The sequence below is a fragment of the Antechinus flavipes genome, chromosome 1, assembly GCF_016432865.1.
Source record: "Antechinus flavipes isolate AdamAnt ecotype Samford, QLD, Australia chromosome 1, AdamAnt_v2, whole genome shotgun sequence".
Taxonomy (NCBI): domain Eukaryota; kingdom Metazoa; phylum Chordata; class Mammalia; order Dasyuromorphia; family Dasyuridae; genus Antechinus; species Antechinus flavipes.
The window spans coordinates 17,596,401-17,620,763 of NC_067398.1; the positions used below are offsets into that span (position 1 = coordinate 17,596,401).

Sequence of the window (24,363 nt, forward strand, 5' to 3'; positions counted from 1 at the left end):
ATTACAAATTAACCACTATATCAGCTAGGTGTGACTGTACATACAATGCTCCTTTCCCCATCTCTGGCCACAGTGACCAAGCCTGGTCACTGTTAAGTGTCCCCACTACCCAGCATCCTCTCAGGACTACCTTCCCAGAGTGACTGGGCTTCCAACCGAAGCCAGCATCCTCAAACTCACACGCTGTTTATCCCAGTGTCTCCGAGGCTTTCAGAAGTCACCTCGTCCATCCTGTAGCAGGAAGAGACCCTCTCTCGACAGCATCCCTCTTCTGATGCTCAGAAGACAGGAAGAAAAGGGGAGGGTGTGTCAGCCTGCAGAGGAGGGGGAGGTGCTTTGGGTCCTTTTGCCACAGCAAGGGAATGAATCTAATAATAATATAATCTCTCATAATAAAAGATGAAAGAAAAAAGGAATCTCTTTCCTGCTAAGAGATGAAAAATCTTTTTTTTTTAATGGAGAGACTTCAAAGTAAAAACAAACAAAAAATAAAAGGAAAAGGAACTACAGAGGGTCCAATTGCTCTGATGTATGTCAGGGGCTGGAAGGTGGAAGGAGGGGCTAACTAAGGGACTCTCCCTGCAGAGGGCAGAGATGAGCCATCCTGAAGGAGGCTGTAAGATGAGAGGTTACTCAGTAAGGGTCAGGGGAAGATGAGTGGTAGGGGATTCTCTGCTGAGGGAACCAAAGGAAACCAAAGTTTGTCAAACTGTGGTCCATCAGCAAGTCTTTGGGGGTACCTACTATGCGTTAGGTGCCATTTTAGACTCTAAGGAGATGGAGACAGAAATGAAAGAGTCTCCACCCTCCAGGAGCTTCTGCTGTATCCAGGCACACACCTGGCCAGGATGGGAACTGGCAAACTCATCCCCCACTTCCAGTGATTTATGTGGGGACGCATTATACTACCGCATGAAAGTTAGCAAGCGTGACAGGGACCTGGGAGTCCTGGGCAAGAAAGTGGAGGCTTTAGGGGCCTAGGGGGCCTTTTCATCATGTTGGTCAGTTAAAACAAGAGTTTTTGGAAGAGAAAGACACATCTAAGAAGAGTTTTATCTGAAAAAAATACATTTCTATTTTGACTAGAGCTTAAAATGTGGGAATAACACACTTTTGGCCATAATCATAACATAATAAGGTCTAGAAAAATATATTTGCTCAGACACTCACAATGCTATTAAAAGAAAGGGACTTAGAACTGGAAAGGGGGGAGAGTGAAAGGAGAAAGCAATCTTCACCTACTGCTGAGCTCAGGACCACTGTGCACAATTATAATCATAGTAGTAGAGAGGCCTCCTAATTCTTGGGAGCCAAAAATGCAAGGAAGAAGTCAGCAGTAGCACGGGAGCCACAGAGGGCCAAGCACAAGGGCACAAATTATGGGTAATAAGCAAGAGGAACGAAAGGAGGCCCTTCATCTATGGGATTGAGGCTTGGAGGGGTTGGATTTATGTCTAGACTACAACTTTAGAAAGATATACCTGAGTAAAGAATAACAGAAAATGAAAGGGTCCCATCATTGGAAGGGAACACTTACCCCAAGCCAGATCTGAACAAGAATTCTCTTCACACAAAGCTTTCACATGTCAAGTAATGGGGGGGCACTATCTCCTTAAGCAATTGATTCCACTGCTAGATAAGGGGTGTGTGTGTGTGTGTGTGTGTGTGTGTGTGTGTGTGTGTGTGTGACAGAGAGAGAGAGAGAAAGAGAGACAGAGAGAGAGATAAAGAGAGAGACAGAGACACAGAGAGAGAGAGAGAGTGTGTGTGTGAAAGAGAAAGAGAGAAACAGAGACAGAGAGTGTGTGTATGTGTGTGTGTATGTGTGTGAGAGAGAGACAGAGACAGAGAGAGATAAAGAGAGAGACACAGACACACACACACACACACACAGAGACTGTGTGTGTGTGTGTGTGTGTGTGTGTGTGTGTGTGTGTGTGTGTGTGTAGATCAAAGAAGGCTTTATGGAGAAAGTGGCATTTGGATTAGCTTTTAAAGGACACAGATTAGGGGCTTCCAACTTTTCCACTAACTAGCTGTGTGATCCTGGATAAGTCCCTTCACTTTGAAGAATTTCAGTTGTCAAATAAATATGTATGGGGAGAAACTCTGAACATTCCATGATTTTCAAAGTTTTTTTTTCTTTTCATCTCCCGAACCCAGCCCAGAGCTCCACAGATAATGGGCACTCAATCAGGCCAAGCTAAGTGATTAAGTAACCCCGAAAGGCTGCTTTGGGTCTTTTCTTGTCCCGAGCAGGCTTCAGAGTTCGTTTTTAGCCATTCCCAGCATGTCCCGGGATGATTGACTCCGGGAGCCGCTGAATCAGACTGAATCCCTGCAATTTTGCTTGGTTTGATGTTTCCCAAGGCTCCAGGAGCAAACACAAAAAAGCCCTGGCTAGATTTGGGCTCCGGTGCCCACAGCTGGCAGGGCCCCAGTTGGGAGCGCAGGGCGCCTCGCTTGGTTACCAAGCCGGGTCTGCCTCTCTGCCCTTGGCCCAGGGCATCCTGGCCGATTTCTCATGAAATCTCTTTTGAGTTAAGGAAGGTGGAGCCGGCAGGATTATGAGGCTACGGAAAACATCGCACTCAAAATACAATCATAGAAATGTAAGACACAGGGACCATTCTTTATCTTCCCCCCTTTCCAAAGGGCAAGCCATTCCCCTTAAAACGAGGGCTTCCTTACCTGGACTATGGGACTTGTTAAAAAAAAAAAAAAAGGAAACAAACCAAAGAAATCTCCCCTGGATAATCATAATAGCCACATTTATAGAAAAGTGTAGTCAGCAATCTTTTAAAATCAGTCATTTTAAGAAATCCCATCTACAGGGCAGCTGGGATCCTGTCGTAGAGCTCTCCCGCACCTTGCAGATGCCCAGGAAAATGCCAGGAGAGGTGCCCAGGTGGAGGCAGGCAAACGCATCCTTTGCCCAGCAGAGGAAGCAGGGAAGCTGACCCCCCCAAGCCAAGCTTGCTCTTACCTGATTTGACCAGCATGGCTCGGTAGAACCCCGTCGCCTCAGGGGGCACCCTGATCCCCATGTCTCTCTGGGCCATGAGTGCCGGCTGGGCACGGGGGAAGCTAGTGGAATCTCGGAGGCTGCACATACTGGCAAGTGTGCATAGCTTTTTGGCAGTTTCTCTCTCTCTCTCTCTCTCTCACTCACTCACTTCAGTGAGGTCTTTTCAGAGATGGAAAGCAGTCATGTGAGATGGGCAGGCTTAGCACAGCCCCTGCCCTCCCCTGCCAGGCGGTACATTTTGATCTGCTGCTCTCACAAAAACCTTTCCTGGGTGATTTCGAGAGATTATGTTACAGCTGCGAGGGCTGGGATCCCAGGGCCAGCATGGAAGAACAGCTACTTTTCTTCACAATTTGCTTGGAAGGAAGGTAGGACAGATACATCCCAGATAGGAAACTGAGTCACAGAGGGACCAAGGTTCAGATTCTGACTTTGTTATAATTCTGACTCACGGGGGCGTCACTGAGACACTCTGGTCCTCAGTTTCCTCACTTGTAAAATGAAGAAATGGGACCAAAAGACCTTCAAAGTCCCTCCCAGCTCTAGACTTATCATTTTGGTTTTTGGTTTATATGTTTAATATAAACCAGGAATGGATAGAGTGATGATCTTGAGTCGAGAGGATCTGAGTTTAAATCTGACTTTAGACACTTACTAGCTGTGTGACCCCAAGCAAGACGTTTAACCTGTTTGCCTCAGTTTCCCCACCTGTAAAACGAACAGGAAAAATGGCAAACTGATTCAGTGTCTTTGCAAAGAAAACCTCAAATAGGGTCAGGGAGAATCAGAAATGATATAAAAAAGCTAGATAGGGGTAGAAATGGCTTGAAACCCAGAGTTTCTTTTTGACATCTTGGGCTCTTTCTGGGGGACCAAAGAGTTCATCAAGTGAAATGGAAAGAGTTGGGGGCTTGGAGTGAGAGGGTCTGGGATAGCCCATTCATAACACTATGCTATTGAATAAATATTCTTTACTTTACTCTAAGGTCCTTTTTGATTGGTGATTCTGGGTTGACCACTGGCTGAGAATCAAAACTAAATAAAAAATACATTAGAGGCAGAGGAGGAGGATATGGCTAGAATATGGTCAGCAGGTGGGTAGCCCCGGAACTTCAGTCTCAGGGCTTCCTCCCTCTTCTTTCTGATTTCTCCTAGAGTTCAAAGTCAATGGATTTTGACCCTCTTTCCCTTCCCCCCTGCACAAGCATCTGAAATATAGATGGATGAGTAAGAGCAGTGAGAAGTACCCAGGATTCTCATGAAGAGACTCAATGGTTCAGTCATTTATATGGTATTTATCCTGACAACCTACATGCAGGGCTTGGTGATGGGAACTGTAAGGACTTCATTGATATGGGGGACACTGGTCCCTGCCCTCTTGGAGCCCATAGTACTATACAGGAGAGAATAATAACTAATAATTGTTTTTATTTATATTTATTTACTGTTTATTTATTTATTATTCATATTTATTTATTTATATACTGCTTTAACATATGCAAAGCACTTTACCGATGTCATCTTATTTTAGCCTTGTGACCATCCTGGAAGATAGGTGCTATTATTATCATCCCATTTTACAGCTGAGGAAACAGGGTGAAGTGATTTGGTCAGGGTCACATAGCTAGTAACACCGGCCATTGAACCCATCTTGTCTACACATTGAGTGAGTGGACCTGTGAGTGCAATGGAGAAGGCAGGGGGAGATAAAATACTTAATTAGTTCAAAAGATAAAGAGATGGGGGCTGGGACAGCTTGAAAGAAAAGCAAGTCATTAAGACTGATCTTTGTGAATTCAAATCCAGCCTCAGGAACTTACTAGCTGTGTGATCTTGACCAAGTCACTTGATCCTCTTTGCCTCAGTTTCCTTATCTGTAAAATAAACCAGAGAAAGAAGGCAACTATTCCAGTATCTCTACCAAAAAGACCCAAGAGTTGGACGTGTCTGAACAACAATGACAAAGGCAGGAAAAAATGGATAGAATCCAAGAACTCTGAGAGGAGGGAGAATTTCATCTTTGTCTTTCCATCCCCAGGGATTTATGATGGGGACTGGAATCATGATTTCATGAGTATATAGGTGAGGAAATTCCCAAGACAGGTTAGCATTATTGCTATCAGTCTTAGAAAATGGCCCAGAAGCCTGAAAGGTGAAGAGGATGGCTCGGGATCACTTAGGGAGGATTCTTCCTGACTTCAGAGCTGTCTCGATCACATATACTGCTTCCCATGATGGATTTTTGTGAGTAAATAGATGAATAAATTCTTACTGATTGATTGAAAATGAAGTGGCAAAGGGAATTCTGCAAAGCCGTAGTAACAGGAGTAAAGACGGAGCTGTGAGAAAGAGTGTGGCGAGGACTCCGGATATCACCAGCAGGAAGACACATGAAGGGTGGAAGACCAGCCTGGAAGGTTGGGTTCCTATGGCCAAAAGTGTTTATACTAACTCTCTGGTAGCCATTGTGAAGACCACGTTAGCCCCCTGGATACCTTAGAATCAGCCGGAGTCAGGATAAGCAAAATTCCTTGGTCTTTATTCTTGGTCTTTAGGGGTAGAAGTGAATTGGATGGATGCAGGATCTCCACGACCTTCCTTCTTCATCTCCCGCCCAAAAGTGACTCTGGCCAGTCTTACTCCACCCCCTAGTCCCTCCTATAATTCTCTGTATATACCAATCATTGAGCCAGCACAGCATAGTGGGAAGGGCCATTTTCCAAGGATATGCTTATAGAGTATTGTCCACTCGGGTATTAGCCTCAAGTGCTCGGTTGTCCGACCTCAGTGCATGAACTCAAGCGTTTCAGCCCTTTACAGCCACCAATTGGAGATCTAGTGGGTGTCCATCCTTGGGGAAACGGCTGAACTGATGGTGATAGACGAATAGGATGGAGTACAAAGAACACAAGGAGTTTGGAGAGTCGGGATAAGACATGTATGAACTGATGTGCAGGGGAATAAGGTAGAACCATAAGGACAAAGCAGCTGCTGTGGTTTAATCAGAGATGGACTTTCTTCTGGTGTCAGTCGGTCATTGTGTATGTTGAGATGACAGGATCACAGACTAGAGTAAGAAAGGGGCTTTAAAAGCCCCACAAATCCAACCCACTCATTTTACAGATGAGGAAACTGAGGCTCAGACAAGAAACGTGGCTTGCTCATCCAAGGTGTCCTAAGTGCAGGGGGGGTATTTGAACTCACGTCCTGTTTGGTACAAGATCTAGAGCCAGAGGGTATGAATTGAAATCCTGCCTTTGTCATTATCTGTGTGACTTTGGGTACGTCAATTAACCTCTCTCTGGATCTCAGTCAATCAAATGGGGTGATAAAATGGCATGGGGAAGGACAGGAGCTCTGTAAAGTTAGAGTTTAGGTTAGTTGACCTTTGTGGTCCTTTTCATTTCTTAAGCTAGGGTTATATATAATATGCAGGGAGTACAGAAAAGATAGGAAATATCATTAAAGCAGATGAATTGTGATTTATTTTAATGAACAGCCTTGGTCTCAGAGAACTAACGCAGACAGCTATGGATTGAATGAAATGGAATATAGCATAAGATATAACCGCCGTGGCAGCTGTTTAAATCTTTATCAAATTTGTCAAATTGTTTAAATCTTTAAAAAAAAATTATCAAATTAAAAATTACCTAATTGTTTAAATCTTTTAAAAACAATGATCAAACTAAAAACAATTACCAACTTGTTTAAATCTGTTTTAAACAGCTGTCAAGTTAAAATGATCAAATTGTTCATGTTTTTTTACAATAAATATCAAACTAAGAAATTATCAAATTATTTAAATATTTAAACATACTATTATTGAGGCAGCCAGGTGGTGCAGTGGATAAAGCACCAGCCCTGATGTCAGAAGGACTTGAGTTCAAATGTGACTTCAGACACTTAACACATCCTAGCTGGGTGATCCCGGGCAAGTCACTTAACCCCAATTGTCTCAGCAAACAAACAAACAAAAAACTATTATCAAATTTCAAAATTATCCAATTGTTTAAATCTTGTTTTAAAGAATTAGCAAATTAAAACGATCAAATTGCTTATAGCTTTTTGCTGTTGATAATCTCTAATGTCCATTTCATCTCTTTTATCTCTGGATCTCAGTTTCCTAATCTGCAAAATGGGCGGGTGGAGTGGACTCCATGACCCTTAGGATTCTAGGACTAAATGCCCCAGAGCTTAGGAGAAGGGGAATAAAAGCAGTTCTCGAGGCTTACCCCAAGGGGGGAGATTTCTGGCTAGCCCAAGAAGACAAGGGCAGATTTGGGGAGCCTCTTGGAACCTAGTTCAGAAGCTGCTTAAGAGATCGCTGGGTATCCAGTCCAATGCTAGTCCCTGAGGGTGACTCCGATAGGTACGGGGGGCTGCAAGAATCAAGAAGAGTTGGCCAAAAGCCTGAGAGATGTCGAGGAGGGAGAGAGAGCCGGCTGGCAGGTGCTGGGGATGGAGAAAGGTCCCTGGAGGAGGGAAACAGCATTCAAGCCAGCCAGGATTTGTAGGTGGAGAGGATTCCAAGAGACAAGAGAGACTGGGCATGGGAAAGGACAGGAGCAAGGACTTCTTGCCTTCTCTGACCATCAGTTTACTGATCCAGAGAATGGGGACGATCATATTCTTACTCACCTTTCTAGCAGGATAGTGGTGAGGAGGAAAGCACGGGGCAGAATTTAAAGTCCTCTCTAAACATGAGCAATGCTTTACAGGAGGGGAAAACCCATTTGAGAGCAGAGCAGAAGGGGAGCTGAGTGGGGATGCTGGAGGACAGATTTTAGATCCCATCTCTGACACTAAGGAGCTGTGGGACCACAGGCAGCTCACTAAACGCCCTCAGCCTCAGTTTCCTGTACTGTAAACAAGAGTTAATCATACAGAGTGAAGCTAGGGGCTGTATGAGCAAGAAGTCAGATGCCGCTTGTAAAGAAACGATCACAGTGAGGGTAAAACTCCATAATTTGGGGCCTGCCTCATGTTCACATCCTGACTAATCACTGGGCAATCCGTTTCTGAAAGGGTTCAAGCCCTTCGGAATCACCCCGCTCCTGGGGGAAGGGGCTCGGTGGCCGCTGGGGGGCTCGGCTGAGATTCTGCGTATAAAGTACTTGGTTATCATTAAGGCACCGGTTGTTACTCAAGGAATGGCGGGTCCAAATTAGCCAGCATTTAGTGCGCCTTTAGACGCGGGAGGGCAAGTTTCTTTGGCCAAGTGTTCCAAGTCAGTCAAGCATCTGAGCAGCTGCTGCCTGGAGCTCTCCATGGTCCAGTGGAGCTGGAGCCTCCGTCCGCCCCTGACCTGTTGGGGCCCTTCATCCGCCTTGAACTTTGTTTTCCCCCACCACAGCTGTCTGCCCTGACTGGGCCCATGCCCGGCTGTGTCTGCTGTCTGTCTGGTGGCTGCTGGCTCCTGTTGGTACAGTTTAGTTTTTAATAAACACGTGCACGTGTACCTGTTGTTTAGCTGTGCATCCCTGGGCAAGTGACTTAACTTCTCAGTCTCAGTTTCCTTATCTCTAAAAAGGAGATCATAATGGCTTTTGTGTCACAGGTCTGCTGTGAAGAACAAACGGCATATACAACTTTGTGAACCTTAAAGTTCTAAGTGCTAGCTGTTATTGTCTCCCCTGGGAGAATAGAAACTTCTTGAGAACAAGAATCCTTCTTCCCTTCCTCTTTTCCTCCCTTCCTTCTTTCCTCCTTTCCTCCCTTCCTTCTTTCCTCCTTTCCTCCCTTCCCTCCTCCCTCCCTCCCTTCTTTCCTCCCTCCCTTCCCTCTTCCTCCTTCTTCCCTCCCTTCCCTCCTTCCTCCTTCTTCCCTCCTTTCCCTCCTTCCTCCTTCTTCCCTCCCTTCCCTCCTTCCTCCTTCTTCCCTCCCTTCCCTCCTTCCTCCTTCTTCCCTCCCTTCCCTCCTTCCTCTTCTTCCCTCCCTTCCCTCCTTCCTCCTTCTTCCCTCTCTTCCCTCCTTCCTCCTTCTTCCCTCCCTCCCTTCCTCCCTTCCTCCCTCCCTCCTTCCTCCTTCCTTCCTTCCTTCCTTCCTTCCTTCCTTCCTTCCTTCCTTCCTTCCTTCCTTCCTTCCTTCCTTCCTTCCTCCTTCTTCCCTCCTCCCTTCCTCCCTCCCTTTCTCCCTCCCTCCCTACCTCCCTCCCTCCTTTCCTTCCTTCCTCCCTTCCTCCCTCCTTTTCTCCCTCCCTCCCTCCCTCCCTCTCTCCCTCCTTTCCTTCCTTCCTCCCTCCTCCTCCCTTCCTCCCTCCCTCCCTTCCTCCCTTCTTCCTCCCTCCCTTCCTCCCTTCCTCCCTCCCTCCCTTCCTTCCTTCCTTCCTTCCTTCCTTCCTTCCTTCCTTCCTTCCTTCCTTCCTTCCTTCCTTCCTTCCTTCCTTCCTTCCTCCCTTCTTCCTCCTCCCTTCCTCCCTCCCTTTCTCCCTCCCTCCCTACCTCCCTCCCTCCTTTCCTTCCTTCCTCCCTTCCTCCCTCCTTTTCTCCCTCCCTCCCTCCCTCCCTCTCTCCCTCCTTTCCTTCCTTCCTCCCTTCCTCCCTTCCTCCCTCCCTCCCTTCCTCCCTTCTTCCCTCCCTCCCTTCCTCCCTTCTTCCCTCCCTCCCTTCCTTCCTCCCTCCCTCCCTCCCTCCCTCCTTTCCTTCCTCCCTCCCTTCCTCCCTCCCTCCCTTCCTTCCTTCCTCCTTTTATTCCTTCCTTCCTTCCTTCCTTCCTTCCTTCCTTCCTTCCTTCCTCCTTCCTTCCTTCCTCCCTTCCTCCCTCCCTCCCTCCCTTCCTTCCTTCCTCCTTTCCTTCCTTCCTTCCTTCCTTCCTTCCTTCCTTCCTTCCTTCCTTCCTTCCTTCCTTCCTTCCTCCTTTCCTTCCTTCCTTCCTTCCTTCCTTCCTTCCTTCCTTCCTTCCTTCCTTCCTTCCTTCCTCCTTTCCTTCCTTCCTCCCTCCCTCCCTTCCTTCCTTCCTCCTTTTATTCCTTCCTTCCTTCCTTCCTTCCTTCCTTCCTTCCTCCTTTCCTTCCTTCCTCCCTCCCTCCCTTCCTTCCTTCCTTCCTCCTTTCCTTCCTTCCTTCCTTCCTTCCTTCCTTCCTTCCTTCCTTCCTTCCTTCCTTCCTTCCTTCCTTCCTTCCTTCTTTTCTTTCTTCCTTTCTTTTTTCATTTGTTTCTCCTCCTCCCTTCTTTCCCCTCCTTTTCTTCTATTATCCTTTATGTCATGATCTCTCATGTCTCAGTAAAAAGAGCTAGCATCTCTACAGCTAATGATATAACACTCATACACGTGCAGTTCATTTCAAGGTTTGCCCAGCACTTTATATGTAACTTTCTCCTCAATCCAACTCTGGGAGGGAAGTGCCATGTAGTTATCTGGCATATACTCTTTCCCTCTGTGCTCACACCCTCAGTCTCCCCACCCTCCCAATCCTGCCTTCTAAACAGTCTCTCATCACAAGGGGCTCTCTTTCTAGCTGTCTCTTTGCCTCACCCCCAATCCTATTTTTTATCTTCACCATGACCTGGGGCAGGCATCTCCTTCCCCCAAGTCTCCACTACCCCAATCCTTCATGATAATTACCCAAAGGCTTTGTAATTGCTTTTATATATCTCCGATTTCTTTGTATCAACTTCTCGCCTTTCAGCCACATCCATGCTCCTTGAGAGACAGGGTTGTATAATTTTTGTTTCTATGTCTGTAACCTCTGGCACAGTGTCCCAATAGAGGGCAGCCCCTTACCAAGTGATTATTGAATTGGATAAAGGAGGATGAATTCATTTCTTCACAAATAATGATGACTATGAAGACCTGAGTTTGAATCCTACCTTAGACACTTCCCAGCTGTGTGAATCTGGGCACGTTACTTCAGTCTCCTTATCAGTAAAGTGAAGGGAGTTAGACTCATTGGTCTCTAAGATCTTTCTTAGATCTAGATGTATGACCTTGTGCTCTTTCCAGTTCTCAATTCCAGGAGAGAGGTTGTTTTTAACAGTAGCTCTGTACAGATCCTTCTCTTTCCCCATCCTCAAGTCAGAAGTGATTATTCCCTGCAGTCCCCCTACAGATCTTGAGTCTAAGATCCATGATCCCAAGAATTGAAAGAAATACAAGAAAACTTACTTGAGGGATGAATTTTTCACACAAAGAAGAAAAAGAAAGCCAAAAGAATGATGTGACACCCTGAAGTCAGGAGGACCTGAGTTCAAATCTGGCCTCAGGCACTTAACACGTCCTAGCTGTGTGACCCTGGGCAAGTCACTTCACCCCAGTTGCCTCAGCAGAAAAAAAAAAAAAAGAATAATGTGACAAAATTCAGCCAAAATTTAAAAAATGACAGTAGCTGACACGTCTCTAGTTCTGGGGTCCTTGACACACTTTTTCCAAGAAGCAGCCTAGGGGATAAGTTGCCCAGTTTGGCCCACTGTTCCAGAAAGACAGTGGGAGATAGATGGACAGATGGAAAGAGAACAGGCCTACCTTTGGCCATTATCAAGAGACTCGTTGGGAATTGGCTCCTGCCAAGCCAGCTTCTGGGCGAGGGAATAGAATTTGTAAATCCTTTGCTCTAAGTGAGCTGATGTGGAGAATGGAGGCTGCGTCAAACAGGGCTACCCCTGACCTAAAGAGGCTCTTGTTTGTTGGGTGCATTTTTGAGACCCCGCGATAGCCTAGGGCCATCTAAAGTCTAAGGCGAAACCTGGGCATGGCAAGGGTGCAGCAGGAGACAAACGGCCAGGAGGTAGATGGAACGAGAGAGATGTTGCCTTTCTGAAGTACTTACTGAATGTTACCCCTGGACAGGGCCTTGGATTACGAGAGCACGGCAAGCTCCTTTCCCATAACTTTCAGCAGGCCGATGTGGCAAGGTAAGTCTTAGAGAAATTCAGGTTCCCTTCAAGTTGTTCTATGACCTTGGAAATTTATGATCGAGGGATGAGTGGGGAGCAACAAAGGGAGGAAGTGAACCTTAGTCAGGCATTTCGGATCTTGGAAATGTCATCCATGTCTTAGCAAGTGGAAAGAGAAAAGAAAAATAAAGAATGTTCCTCTTACAGAGAGAGCATACTGGCGTGATTGTTAAGAGTTCCTTGGAAGAAATGGATTGATTATCAGGGTAGTGCTTGTCCTTTTCTATCCTAGCTGGCGCCAGATTGTGTTGGCTCTGGAGAACTGATTATTAAATTTTCAGTGTGGAAAACTGATGGTTAAATATTGTGAGTGTGAATTTGAGTATTTATTTAAATCTTGGATAGGTCACTGCTAAATACCAAGGCTTGATTTATTCAGTTATTGATTGTTTAGACTTAAGAAAATGATAAGGAAGATGGAAATAATGTAGATATAATTTAAAAATGTGCCATGTGTACATTTTTTTCCTTCCAGAGATCTGATTGTTAAATATTTACCAGCAGATCCTTACATCTGTGCTGGTAACTTGACTATATTAACTGCCTAAGTTAACAAAATTTGGGAGCACTGTATGTAGTCTGGATAGTCAGTCATAAGATACAATACTTAAAGTTTGGTAATGAGCAGAAGAGAGGTCAGAAACTTGGAAGAGAAGCTATGAAGCGCAGAATAGGCTCATGGGACCATCAAATCAGCTCAGCAGGAAGGGACCTTCTTATTTGACAGAGGAAGAAACTGGGACCCAAAAAGGGGAAGAGACTTGGGTAGGAGCATATAGGCAGAAAGGAATCCCCTGGGATTCAGATCCAAGTTTTCTTTCTACTATTCCACAAATAGTTCTTTATGAGAAGAGCAAGGGAGGAGAGAAAGAGAGACACACACAGAGAGAGACAGACAGACAGACAGACAGAGACAGAGAATAAAGAGAGAAAAAAGAGAAGAGAGACAGAGAGAGAGAATAGGGAGAGAGAAGAGAGAGAGAGAGAGAGAGAGAGAGAGAGAGAGAGAGAGAGAGAGAGAGAGAGAGAGAGATACATACACAGGGGCAAAGAAAATAGAGGATAGAAAGTTTGGAGAGTTGTCCTTGAAGCCAGTAAGCCCTGGGTTCAAATCTTACCTCAGACTGTTATTGATTTCAGGCAAATCATTCACTCCATCCATGCTCTAAATAACTATCTAAATTCAGAAATCATCAATAAGGTGCTGACCTGCACTGGTAGAAAGATTTTCCCAGCCTGGAGTTCCTTATACCAATGATATCCAGTACTTATTCAATAAAAAGGGGAACTTTTTAATGCATTTGTTAATTCACATCATAATAGTTAGAAAGTTCGAATAAAATCTCAGATTTTCAATCTGAAGTTGAAAAAAATAGGCCTTAATAAAGTGGGGAGCCAAAGAGGATCTTAAGCCAGACCCATTTGGAGAGGTTGCACCCTCTTGATGGTGGGGGGCACCTTCCCAAGGATCCAACCTCGGAGCTGGGGAGAACAAGGTCACTCTTCTAGGTTCGCTGCCCTGGGTAACTCTAGCCGGGTTAGTTTCTGACTTACCTGAGCCATTCATACTGTGTTTCCTATTTTCATTGTGAAACTTGGACTGAGAAGAATATTCTTTCTGCAAAAACAGAGAAAGAAAAGTAAAATAGATGAGCTGCTCTTGGGGTGTGTGTGTGTGTGTGTGTGTGTGTGTGTGTGTGTGTGTGTGTGAGTGTGTGTGAGTGTGTGTGTGTGTGTGCGTGTATGTGCTATAGTCTGGGGGAGGAGGAGGATGGGAGACGTCTGAGGGAGACAAGCAGGCTCCTCTGGACTCCCAGCATCCCTCACTAATCCTTCCACTGTTCAAAGTTGCCCCGGGAGAAGGATCTTTGGGAAGGAAAGCGAGGAGGGCTGCCTTGGAAAATGAAGACGCTGCAAAGACAAAGGAGAGTAACAAAAGTTATTTTATTCAAGTCAATGAGATTGTTTCCAGAGAATCACAGGGCTCCGGATCCCAGGTCAGAACGATCTCAGAGCTCATGTGCAACAATCCACTCACGTTTCGGTCGAGGAAACCGAAGCCGCGGAAGCTGTTCCAGGTTACTTGGCCAAGGTCATACGATAGTTGCCCTGCTGCCTGGAGAACAAGGGAATCCTGTGCTGAGTTCTGTCCCCTTTTCGGGGCCCCTCGGACGTCACGGCTCCAAAATAGGCGGTTTCACGCGTGGCTTCATTTGAACAAGTGTGACCTCCGACACCTTGCCTATGTTTTTCTTCTTTCAAAATGATGAGGTGATTGAGTTGGGCCTCTTCCCATCCCAAGTCTTATTTTGCAATTTGCAGAACTGATGCATTGGACTAGATGGTCTCCTTTCTACTCAGAATTCCCCCCCCCCCCCGAGGCAATTGGGGTTAAGTGACTTGCCCAGGGTCCCACAGCCGGGAAGTGTTAAGTGTCTGAGGTCAGATTTGAACTCAGGTCCTCCTGACTTCAGGGCTGGTATCTATCCACTCAGAATGTTGATCACTAACTGTCCCAATAGTGAGAAGTCCCTTCAAATAAACAAGGATGCTGCTGAGCATTTGAAAGGCAGGATTGTGTCCGGCAGAATTATATCCAGAAGATATTTGCTCGTGAGAGAACATGTTATTATAGATACAGAGCTGAAAGCTACCTGAGTTAGAAGTCATTTAATTCGATTGCTGCAGCAACGGCAACGGCCTAAACACACAATACCGGATGTCGAGAAGTCGGTCGCAGGCTCCCTTTCCAGAGCCCATTAACCAGCGCCGCGCTGAGTGACTGCATTGGAATTATAATTCAACAATTCCGGAACAGGCAGAGTTTGGGGTGCAAAGAAATGCTCGTGTGTTCCTGCCAAGTCTTCCATGCTTGAATTCATGAAAAATAAGGCCAGTTTTTATATTTGGCGAAGCTCCAGAAACCGAAGGTCGTCATTTGTCTTTAAACACAAGGCTCTCTGAGGAGAGAAAAGGCCATGTCTCTGAAGGGAGAAGGTCTCGTGGATTGGTTAAGTGTGTATGGCAGCTTCGCTTGGTAGCAGAAAAGGTCCGTGACTTGCTCAGAGTCCCACAGGTAGTAACTGTCTAGATTAGATTTGAACTCGGACCATTCTGACTCTAACCACTAAGCTACATGACCACCCATGCCTTGGCTAGAGGCTTTCAGTAGCTGCCAATATGTCTCCCAGCCTCTGGTCTCTCCCTTCTGTGGTTCATCTTCTATTCATCTGCCAAAGGGATCTTCCAAAAGCACAGCTCGGACCCTGCTTCCCAATTAATTGCTCACCGTGGTATGCGTGTGGTGGTCTGCCCAAGCCGGCCACGTTCTTCCCCTTTGGGCGGCCCCCAATTTTAATTCTTCACAGTCTTCACTATCTCCTGACTCACAGGAGCAACATCAACAGAAAATTATTGTTACAAAGACGGGCTTTTGAAGAAGCTGATGACGATTCAGTGATGTACAATCCCGGTGGCTTCCCCTCCTTCTAGTCAATAAAGGGCTCAATTGTAGCTCTGATCTAAGATCTGTGCACTGATGGACTGACTCCATGGCTGTTCATTCAGCTGAATGTTAGAGAGCAGCTTGGTGTAAAAAGAAACAGCAGCACCTGTTTAGACAGAGGACTGGGGCCTTGGCTCGCATGTTTATTGTCCTTGGGAGCCTGGTCAAGCCTATTTAAGCTCTCTGTGTTTCAGTTCCTTCATCACTAAACCAATGACCTCTAGGGATCCTTCTAGGTCAAAGTCCATCATCTTATCCCAGTGAAGGGTCTCAGTTTTATTTTATTTTTTAATATATATTTACTATTTATTTTTATTTATTATTTTTTCATTTCATAAATTTTGATGAATTTCATTTCATTCTATATAAATTAATATTTGATAATATATTATTATATTTTATATAAGAATCAAATAAAGACACTGGGAAGGTATCTGTCACATGGGGGAAATAAGACCTAGGAGACACATGGAAGACTCTGTCTGACTTCAGGGGACAGGAGTGCAAGTTTGAAAGAGAAAAACTTAGATTTGACTCAAAAAATTTGCAAGCTAAAAGTAGCTAGGCACTATAGTGGAGTTAGGAAAATCTGAGTTCAAAATTGCCCACAGTCAAAGTGTGACCCTGAGCGAGTCATTTAATATCTGTCTGGCCAGGTATCCTCATCTGTGAAGTGAAGATATCATCATCATTAAGGTTGTTATAAGAATCAGATGAGATAATATTGGTGAAGTTCTTTGTATTCTATAGATGTAAATGATAATTATCATGTGGAAGAGACCTTAGGGGCCATTTGGCCACCCCGAGGGGTAGTGAGAGGGTTCTCACGCGTTGGCGTCTTCAGGCAAAGGCTGTGTTGTGTGCTTTATAGAGGAAACTCACTTTTAGGTACACATTGGACTAGACGAGTCTGAAAATCCCTTTAACTTGGAGATCCTACGATGTCCGCAGCCCAGAAAGTAAGGGGGAGCTTTTGGGCAGCAATCTGTGACCTCCCAAAGAGCCATTTGGCGGAAGCGTTTCGCCACAAGAATTGATCCAGAGAGTTGCCAAAGAGGAAGATACATACAAACTAGGTGCATAATTAATGCAAAATATGTTTGTGATAATGTTGACGAATTGGAAGAGACTGGGGGCAAAGGGGAGAATGGAAGCCTTGGGGAAGATGCAGAACAGATGACTCGGAAAGGGGCAGGTTCCCAGAAGGCAAAGCATTTCTGTGTCTGATGAGGAAGTTCTGGTTTGGCCGGAACACTGCAGCTCTTTGGTTCACAGGTTAGTCAAGTTAAGAAGCACTTATAAAGTACCTACTATGTGCTAAGCACTGGAGATAGAAGGTAAGTAGAAAGATAGTCTGACCTCAAAAAGCTCAGTCTCATGCGGGAGGGAACAACATGCAAATGACTATTTATGAACTACAGGAAATATTGGAGATTATCAACTGAAGAAAGGAGTTAGCATTAATGGGCTCAGAAATCTTCCTGAAGAAAGTGGGATTTTGTCTAAAGGTGATCTGGGAAGCCCGATGAGGAGGGAGTGCATTCCAGGCAGGAGGGACAGCCAGTGCAAAGGCCTGGCGTTGAGAGACGGAGGACCTTATGGGAACAACTGCTAGGAGTCGTCATTGGATCACAGCATGTAGGGAAGAGAGCAAGGGGGAAGAAGGCTGGGAAGGTGGGAGGGGGCTGACCTTCAGAAAGGGCTCGAAAGGGCAAATAGAGGGTTTGAGAGTTGAAGCTGTGGGCCATTGGTGTGGGATGAAGAGCATTAGGTGATGTGCTCAGATCTGAGCTTTGGGGTGGTCGATTTGACATCTGAGGGAAGGATTGGAAAAGGCAGAATCTCAAGGCAGAGAGAGAGAGAGAGAAAGAGAAGATGATGATGATAATGACGATGATGATAATGATATGATGATGATGATGATGTGGCTCACACCAGGGTGGGAGCTGGGTTCGAGCTGAAAAGGGGCTGGGTGGGTGAGATGCTACAAAGGTAAAATAGATAAGACTGGGAATCTGATTGGGATTGGAAGAGGGAGAGAGACAGAAGACAGAGATACACACACACACAGAGACAGTGATAGAGATAGAGGCAAAGAGAGAGAGAGACAGAAAAAGAGAGAAGGAGGTAAGGAGAAAGGGATGGAGGGAGGGAGAGAAAGTGAGAGGGGGAAGGGAGGGAAGAAGGGAGAGACTGACAGAACAGAGACAAAGAGACAGAGAGTGAGAAAGGGGGGAAGGAAAGAGAGGGAGAGGAGAGAGAGAAAGAGAGAGAGAGGAGAGAGAGAAAAAGAGAGAGAGGAGAGAGAGAAAGGTTGAAGATAGCCCCTGTATTATAAGCCTGAGTGACTAGGAGGATGGTGGGGTCCTCGACAGTAATAGGAAGATCAGAAAGAGGAAAGGGTTGGGAAGTTCCATTTTAGACTTGTAAATGTCTTTGGGACATTCAGTAAGAGATGTCAAACAGTCAGTTGTAACCATGAGGATGGAGATCAGGACAGAGGTTAAGGTTGGATAAATTGCTCCCAGAATCATTTGCTCAGAGACTATAATTAACTCACTGGAGCTAATGAGATCACAAGTAAAATATTCCGGAGAGAGAAGAGAAGAGAGTCCTGGACAGAGCCTTTCATCTCTTCTGCCAATCAAAGGGAGAACATTCAGGAGAATCAGGCACGTTTGGGGAGTGAGCAGATGTCTAAGAATAGGATTTAGAGTGCTGGACTGTGGCCTAAATTATGGGCTCTTAGTCCAGGATGATGTTTTCATAAAAAGGGCTGTTTAAAATCATACTCCAGAGACTGGAGAATCTGATCAAGATGTTTTAAACTGAGAAAGAATGGGAGGAGGGGGAAACAGAGAACAGTAGATATAACCAGGACAAAGAATAGGAAATAGAAGACTATAAGTTTACAGGACATAATGTCCAAAAGAGAACTAGATCCCTAGTGCTCCTTGGATGTCTACGTTCAAATGCATAAAGTATAGAAAAAGAACTAGAAATGAATCATCAATCAGGGGATGGCTGATGGTTTATGATTAGTGATGGCACACTCCAATACTCTGAGAACTATTAGAAGGGATGATTCAAGAGAAATTTGTGAAGCTGTGTATGAATGGATGAAGTAAACAGGACTTGGAGAACAATTTATACCATAATGAAAACATTGTAAGGATAGATAAGATGGAGAGATTTTAAAATTCTGATCAATCCAATATCTAATCACAGTTTCAGAGAATTGACAGTGAAATCTCCTATCCACTTTCAGGGCTTAGAATGTAGTAATCACTTAAAATATTTGTTGATTTGATAGAAAAGTAATGAATAAGATGTATTTTTGGACGTGGTCATTGGGGAAATTTGTTTTGCTTGATTATGTGTATTTGTCAAAGAGGTTTTGTTTTTGATTTTTTCCCTATTATTTGGAAGTGTGACGATGGGTGAGCAAATAAATGCACATTCACTGAAAAGATAAAATGAAACGCAGAAAACTAAAGTATGGGTAATTAGTTAAAAGGTATATTTAAAGATCTTAAAGCCCCCCAAATTTGATATCCTAGCTCTCACTGACTCTTGGTGGGAAAGGGCTGGTCACTTGAATATGATTGAGGAAAAGGAATTCTTTAATCAAACAGAATAATAGATAATGTAGGTGGAGTAGAACTTTATATTAAGGAGATAGATTCATATGGAGAAATCTGAGAACATAAAAGGGATGGGGGTAGAACATACTGGAGAACATTTAAGTATGAATATGAACTAAAAATGACATAGGGAGATATACTACAGAGGTTCTGGATAGAAGGATGGGAAATTAGGTTTGTTTGCAAAACATCACAAAGTTAAAACATTACAAAGGTAACTATCTAGACATTTGGTGTAACATGCTTTTTCTCTTTTAGTCTCTGTCTCTGTCCTTTTTCCTTTCCATTTTTCTCTCCTTCCTTTCTTTCTCTTTTCTCTGTTTCTCTCTTTTTCTTTCTTTCTCTCCTTTCTTTTTCTTTTTGTCTTTCCATTTTCTCTTTCTTTCCCCTCTCCTCCCTTCCCCAAAATTAGAACCACTGATAAATCTGTAACTTGATTTACTGATAATTTTTTCTTTAAAAGGTGAAGGAAGTGACCATGGCCTTAGTATATAGAATCTGTTTAACAAGGAGGGATTGTCTTCTGAAGTGGCAACCTCTGCTTCATCACAGAGTTCATGAACTTGAGAGGAGAGGAAAAGTGACCATAGAATGACTCTAACTCTAGACTTGGGGAAAGTAGATTTCAAATGGTTCATAGAAAGTATGGGTGGATCCAACAATCTTTCTGAAGAAACTGGCCCAAGATACATTGAAAGAATGAAATTTGGAGCTCTGAGCAAAAATTATTCTGATGAGGAGGAAAAATGGAAACTATCTAACAAGATAAATGGGGACGCCCAAGGAACACATCATAGGATCTTAGATTTAGATCTGGAGGAACCTTAGAGAATATCAAATTCAATCCACCTCATATTCCATATGTGAAAAGTCCACGAAGTCATCACAGCTAATAAGCAGCTGAGGTAGGATTTGAATTCAGATCTTCCTGACTCCAGGATGAGCTGCCTTTCCACTGTAACATGTAGTTGTTCAACTACTCACTTTAGAAAGAGGGAAGCAAGGGTAATTCATGGGGCTGACTGGTCCCACATCAGGAGCACTAGCCCCGAGAGTGAACTGAGGCTGGCAGAGGAGGCCAGTATGATGAGGGCAAGAAAAAAGATTTATCAGGTCCTTATGTGAGGGTGATAGGATCTTGATGATGCAGGATAGAGAGATGACTGGATTCTTCTACTCTGATTCAGTTGCCTCTTCTAAATGAGGATTTGATTTATTGTTTTGTTAGTAGACGACTTAAGAAAGCGATGGGGAAAATGCTAATGTTGTAAATTAAACTTCACAGTGTGCCGTGTGTACATTTCCCCCCTGCCAGCGCTGATTGCTAAGTATTTACCAGCATGTCCTCGGCTCTTACTGACATTTACATTGGGATGGAAGATTTGTGAGATATTCTACACACTCCATGTCATTTCATCCTCACAGTGACTCCATGGGGCAAGTATCACCATTCCCATTTTACAGATGAGGAAACTGAGACAGAGAGAAGATTAGTAAATATCCTGGAAGGATCCAAACCCACCTCCTCCTGTCTTCAGGTCCAAGCACTTCTCAAATGACAGAAGTGCCATCATTTACTCAAGTAAAATATTGGAAAAAACCTCTCACATTATCCTTGTGGACAAGATGGGGAGATAGGGGCTAGATGACAGGACATATTGAGTCGATTTAGATCTGACTGAATGACTGGACGTAGTATAGTCATTAATGGGCTGAGTTTGGAGACAGGTCCTTAGTGGATCTCACAGGGTTGTCTCCATAGCCCCATATTCTTCCTCATTTTTATCAATGACTTGGGTGAAGGCACAGACATTACACTGGGCAGAAAACATGAATTTTGGAGAGTCAACTGGCATCTGGGATTATAATCTGGGTTTAAAAAAAGTCTTGACAGGCTGTAGCATCTAGGGAAATGAAGTTTAATGGAGATAGATGTTAAATTCATTTCTTGGGTTGATTGCACCAATTCCACAAGTCCGGAAGAGGAGAAAACTGGCTCAGGATGAAAAGTTGCTGTTGATGTGAAGCTTTGGAGACTCTGTGTAGCTTGGGTAGCTTCAAAGCTAATGCTTTCCACCGAAAGAGGAAGAAAGGGAGGGCCTTGATACTCCTGCCCTGATCAGATTCCAACTGGACAATTAAGTTCAATTGAGGCACCATATTTTGGGAAGGACAGCGATATGCTGGAGAGCATCTGGCAAAGGGTTATCAGGATGATGAGAGCCTGGGGAACACACCTCGCAGGCTCAGGTGAAGGGATCAGGGAAGCTTAACCTGGAGAGGAAAAAGGCCAAGGTAGATGTGAGAGGAGGCCAACAGCATTGGAAGATTTGGGAGGTAAAAGAGAGAGATTTTGTTCTGCTCATTCCCAGGAAGGGAGAATAAGGAACAAGAAACAGGTGGAAGCCGAAAAGAAGCAAAATTAGGTTTGATGTCAGTAAAAAACAACAAACTTCCTAATTCTTTAAATTATCTAGAATGGGATAGGCTGTCTCAGAGGCTGGGGGATTCTCTAGTGGCCCCCTGAGAAGGGGGCTTTTGAAGGGGTCTCTGAGGTCCCATCCAGCCTGGAGAGTCTATGATTCCCTTGATTCATATTCCGGGAGTTGATAATGAGCTGGACTGGGTTTCATAAGACTCTGAACTCATATAAAAATGCCAGATCTAATTGGGAACATGATTTGGGATGCTTGCAGTGTTAAGCTTTTACAGTTGCCAGAGCACTGTGGAGGAGGCCGTGGAAGAGAGGACCCCCTGCTCCAAGGGAAAACTTCCAAGGGCTCCAGAGCCAGCGGCTAATGCATTTTCACTTCAGGGGTCCGGCCTCTTTTGGGCTGCCATTTTATCAGAGAACATCGGGTACCGCTGACTTCCCTGAGAGATGTTTATTAGCCAAGATTTTGTATCTGGGGAATGGGGAAAAAAATCTGATCCATCCTTTCCTGATCCGTCCATTTTATCAATTGGGCAAGAAGGAGGCAGTGTCCCTGCCCTGTTCTGTGTCTAAGGAGAAAGTGGGGTGTCGGTTTTCCAAATGCGGGGGCCCGGGCCGATGCCTTCTGAAGCTCTTGGGGCACGAACAATAGAAACTCTGAACAACTGGCTTCAGTACTCAACCTCTTGAGCTCAAAAATCAAGATACTTTTCTTTTGGGGCTGCCGCCTCCTCCTCTTCTTCCTCCTCTTGAGACCATCAGATGATCCTCTCGAAGGTTCTTTGGAGAAAAAAGTCCCAACCCAGAGAATTGTTTGGGTTCAGAGCTACAGTTACACCTGGCTTGTATCGAATTCCTTCAGCTGAAATGTGGTAATGAGGTCACCGTCTTCGAGTAAGGAAAGCCTCCCAAATCTCAGTCTCCCGGGTCGTCTCACTGTCAATTTCCCGTCACACTCCCTCTCAGGTTCCCGTGCCCCAGAAAATGCCCTTCTGGCTCTTTTTCTCCAGCCAGGAGAGCTTCAGCTCTCACTGAAGTAATGGCAAAGGTGCCGCCTGCTCCGCCGGGCCGCAAAAGCAGCCAATGTCCTTGCACCTTGATGGTCCGGGTCTTAGAAGTGGGCATTCCTTTGTGACTCCTAGATATTGGATGCATTTTGTACTAACCTGGAATGGGACTTTCCCTGTTATTCCCTCCTGGATTTTGTTATTGCTATAGCAAAAGGGAGCTCTTATTTTTAGGGCAAAGCTGCCTGAGAGGTGACTAATGTGGGAGGGTGTGTTGTCATTGCAAGAAATTAACCCTCTGTACATATGAAATGCCTACTATGCGCTAGGTGCTGAGTGTACAAAGCCTCAGTCTCAGCCCTCAAAGGGTTAACAGTCTAACTTAGAAGCGAAGATCTCAGAATGCATTAGATGCAATGCCAAATTATTTTTTAAATGCCTGCATCATTCCCACAATGTGGGTCGTTCTGCATGAATTATGGGGATGCAACAAAGGAGTTGAAATTTGTAGTCTAGAACTAGAATTTGTAAAATTAAGGTTCACAAATTACTATACAAATATTATCTTATTGGTACTCACAATAACCCAGTGGGGTAGATGCTATTTTTATGCTTATTTTACAGATGAAGAAACTGAGGCAGCAGAAGTTAAGTGATTTGCTCAGGATCACATAGCTAGTAAGTATCTGAGGTCTAGTCTGGGTCCAGATGGTTTATCAACAAGAGCAATCAGTGAAGGCTTCTTAGAGGAGGTGATGTTGAACTGGGCTTTAAGGGATAGTCAGGGATTCAACCATTAGAGGACTATCATAACAAGGAAAGCTGTAGCCAAAAAGCACAAACGTGGGGGCACAGGGTTGTCGGTAGCTGAAGTGGGGGGGGATCGTGGTTGGGGAGACAATGAAGGAAAGCTGGGTGACAGCAGACTCCAGAATGTTTGTTTATTTGTTTTTTGCTGAGGCAATTGGGTTTAAGTGACTTGCCCAGAGTCACACGGGTAGGAAGTGTCTGAGATCGGATTTGAACTCAGGTCTTCCTGATTTCAGAGCTAATGCTCTACCCACTGCACCACCTAGTGGCTCCCAGAGTGTTTTTAATACCAGGCAGAGGAGTTTGGATTTCATTTGGTTAACAATAAAGATTTTTCAGCAGCCAGGTGAAACCAGCAGTTGTATGTAGAAGGATTTTATGGGCAATGCAGGAAATGGTGCGATTTTCAGCAGGGAGGGGAGGGGGAAGCCTCTCGAAGGAAGGTATTGAAAGTGTCCAGGTGGGTGGTAATGAAGGCTGGCATTGAATGTTGGCAGTTAGAAGAAGGAGGAGGGCACTGATTAGAAATCCAAGAAGTTGGCAGTATGGGGTGGAAAGAATATTGAGTCAGGAAATGCTGGTCAAAGTCCTGTTGCTGCTAATTATTCACTGTAGATCTTTGACAAATCTCTTTGCTAATTATTCACTATAGATCTTTGACAAATGTCTTTGTTTCCTCATATGTAAATGGAGTTGGACTCAGATTTCAACAGTTCCCTTCTAGCTCATTCCAGCTCCAAATCCAATTGTTCCAGCTTGGGGAGATGGTATTGAATGGACCTTGAAATCGCTTGAATGTTAGAGAGAACGGAAATGGAAGGATCCAAGGAAACTTTAAAATGGCGGCCATGGTGGGCCGAGTGAATGGTGGTACGTCAAGCAGGAATGTTGAAGGAAGTTATATGGATGGAAAAAGATGCTCCATTTTTGACAAACTGAATCTGGAGTGCAGATCTAGGCAGGGATGATGGCTAACTTGTGATGTAGGTTTAGAACTCAGGACTGGAGATAGAACGGCTCATGAATCCAAAGCTAGAAGGGACT

At 44.7% G+C, this 24,363-nt stretch overlaps 1 protein-coding gene across 2 annotated transcripts in view; it reads right to left on the minus strand.

Annotated features, from left to right (window-relative positions):
* The window catches only part of FAM107A (family with sequence similarity 107 member A), a 128,156-nt gene that overhangs the window by 31,825 nt on the left and 71,968 nt on the right, over positions 1-24,363 (minus strand). Inside the window, exon 2 of one of the 2 annotated variants that reach the window (XM_051979945.1) lies at positions 13,474-13,537. In XM_051979945.1, the coding sequence (XP_051835905.1) occupies positions 13,474-13,537 (64 nt within the window). Of the gene's footprint in view, positions 1-2,986; positions 3,208-13,473; positions 13,538-24,363 lie in introns of those variants that run through there. The other variant, XM_051979955.1, reaches the window with a different exon arrangement.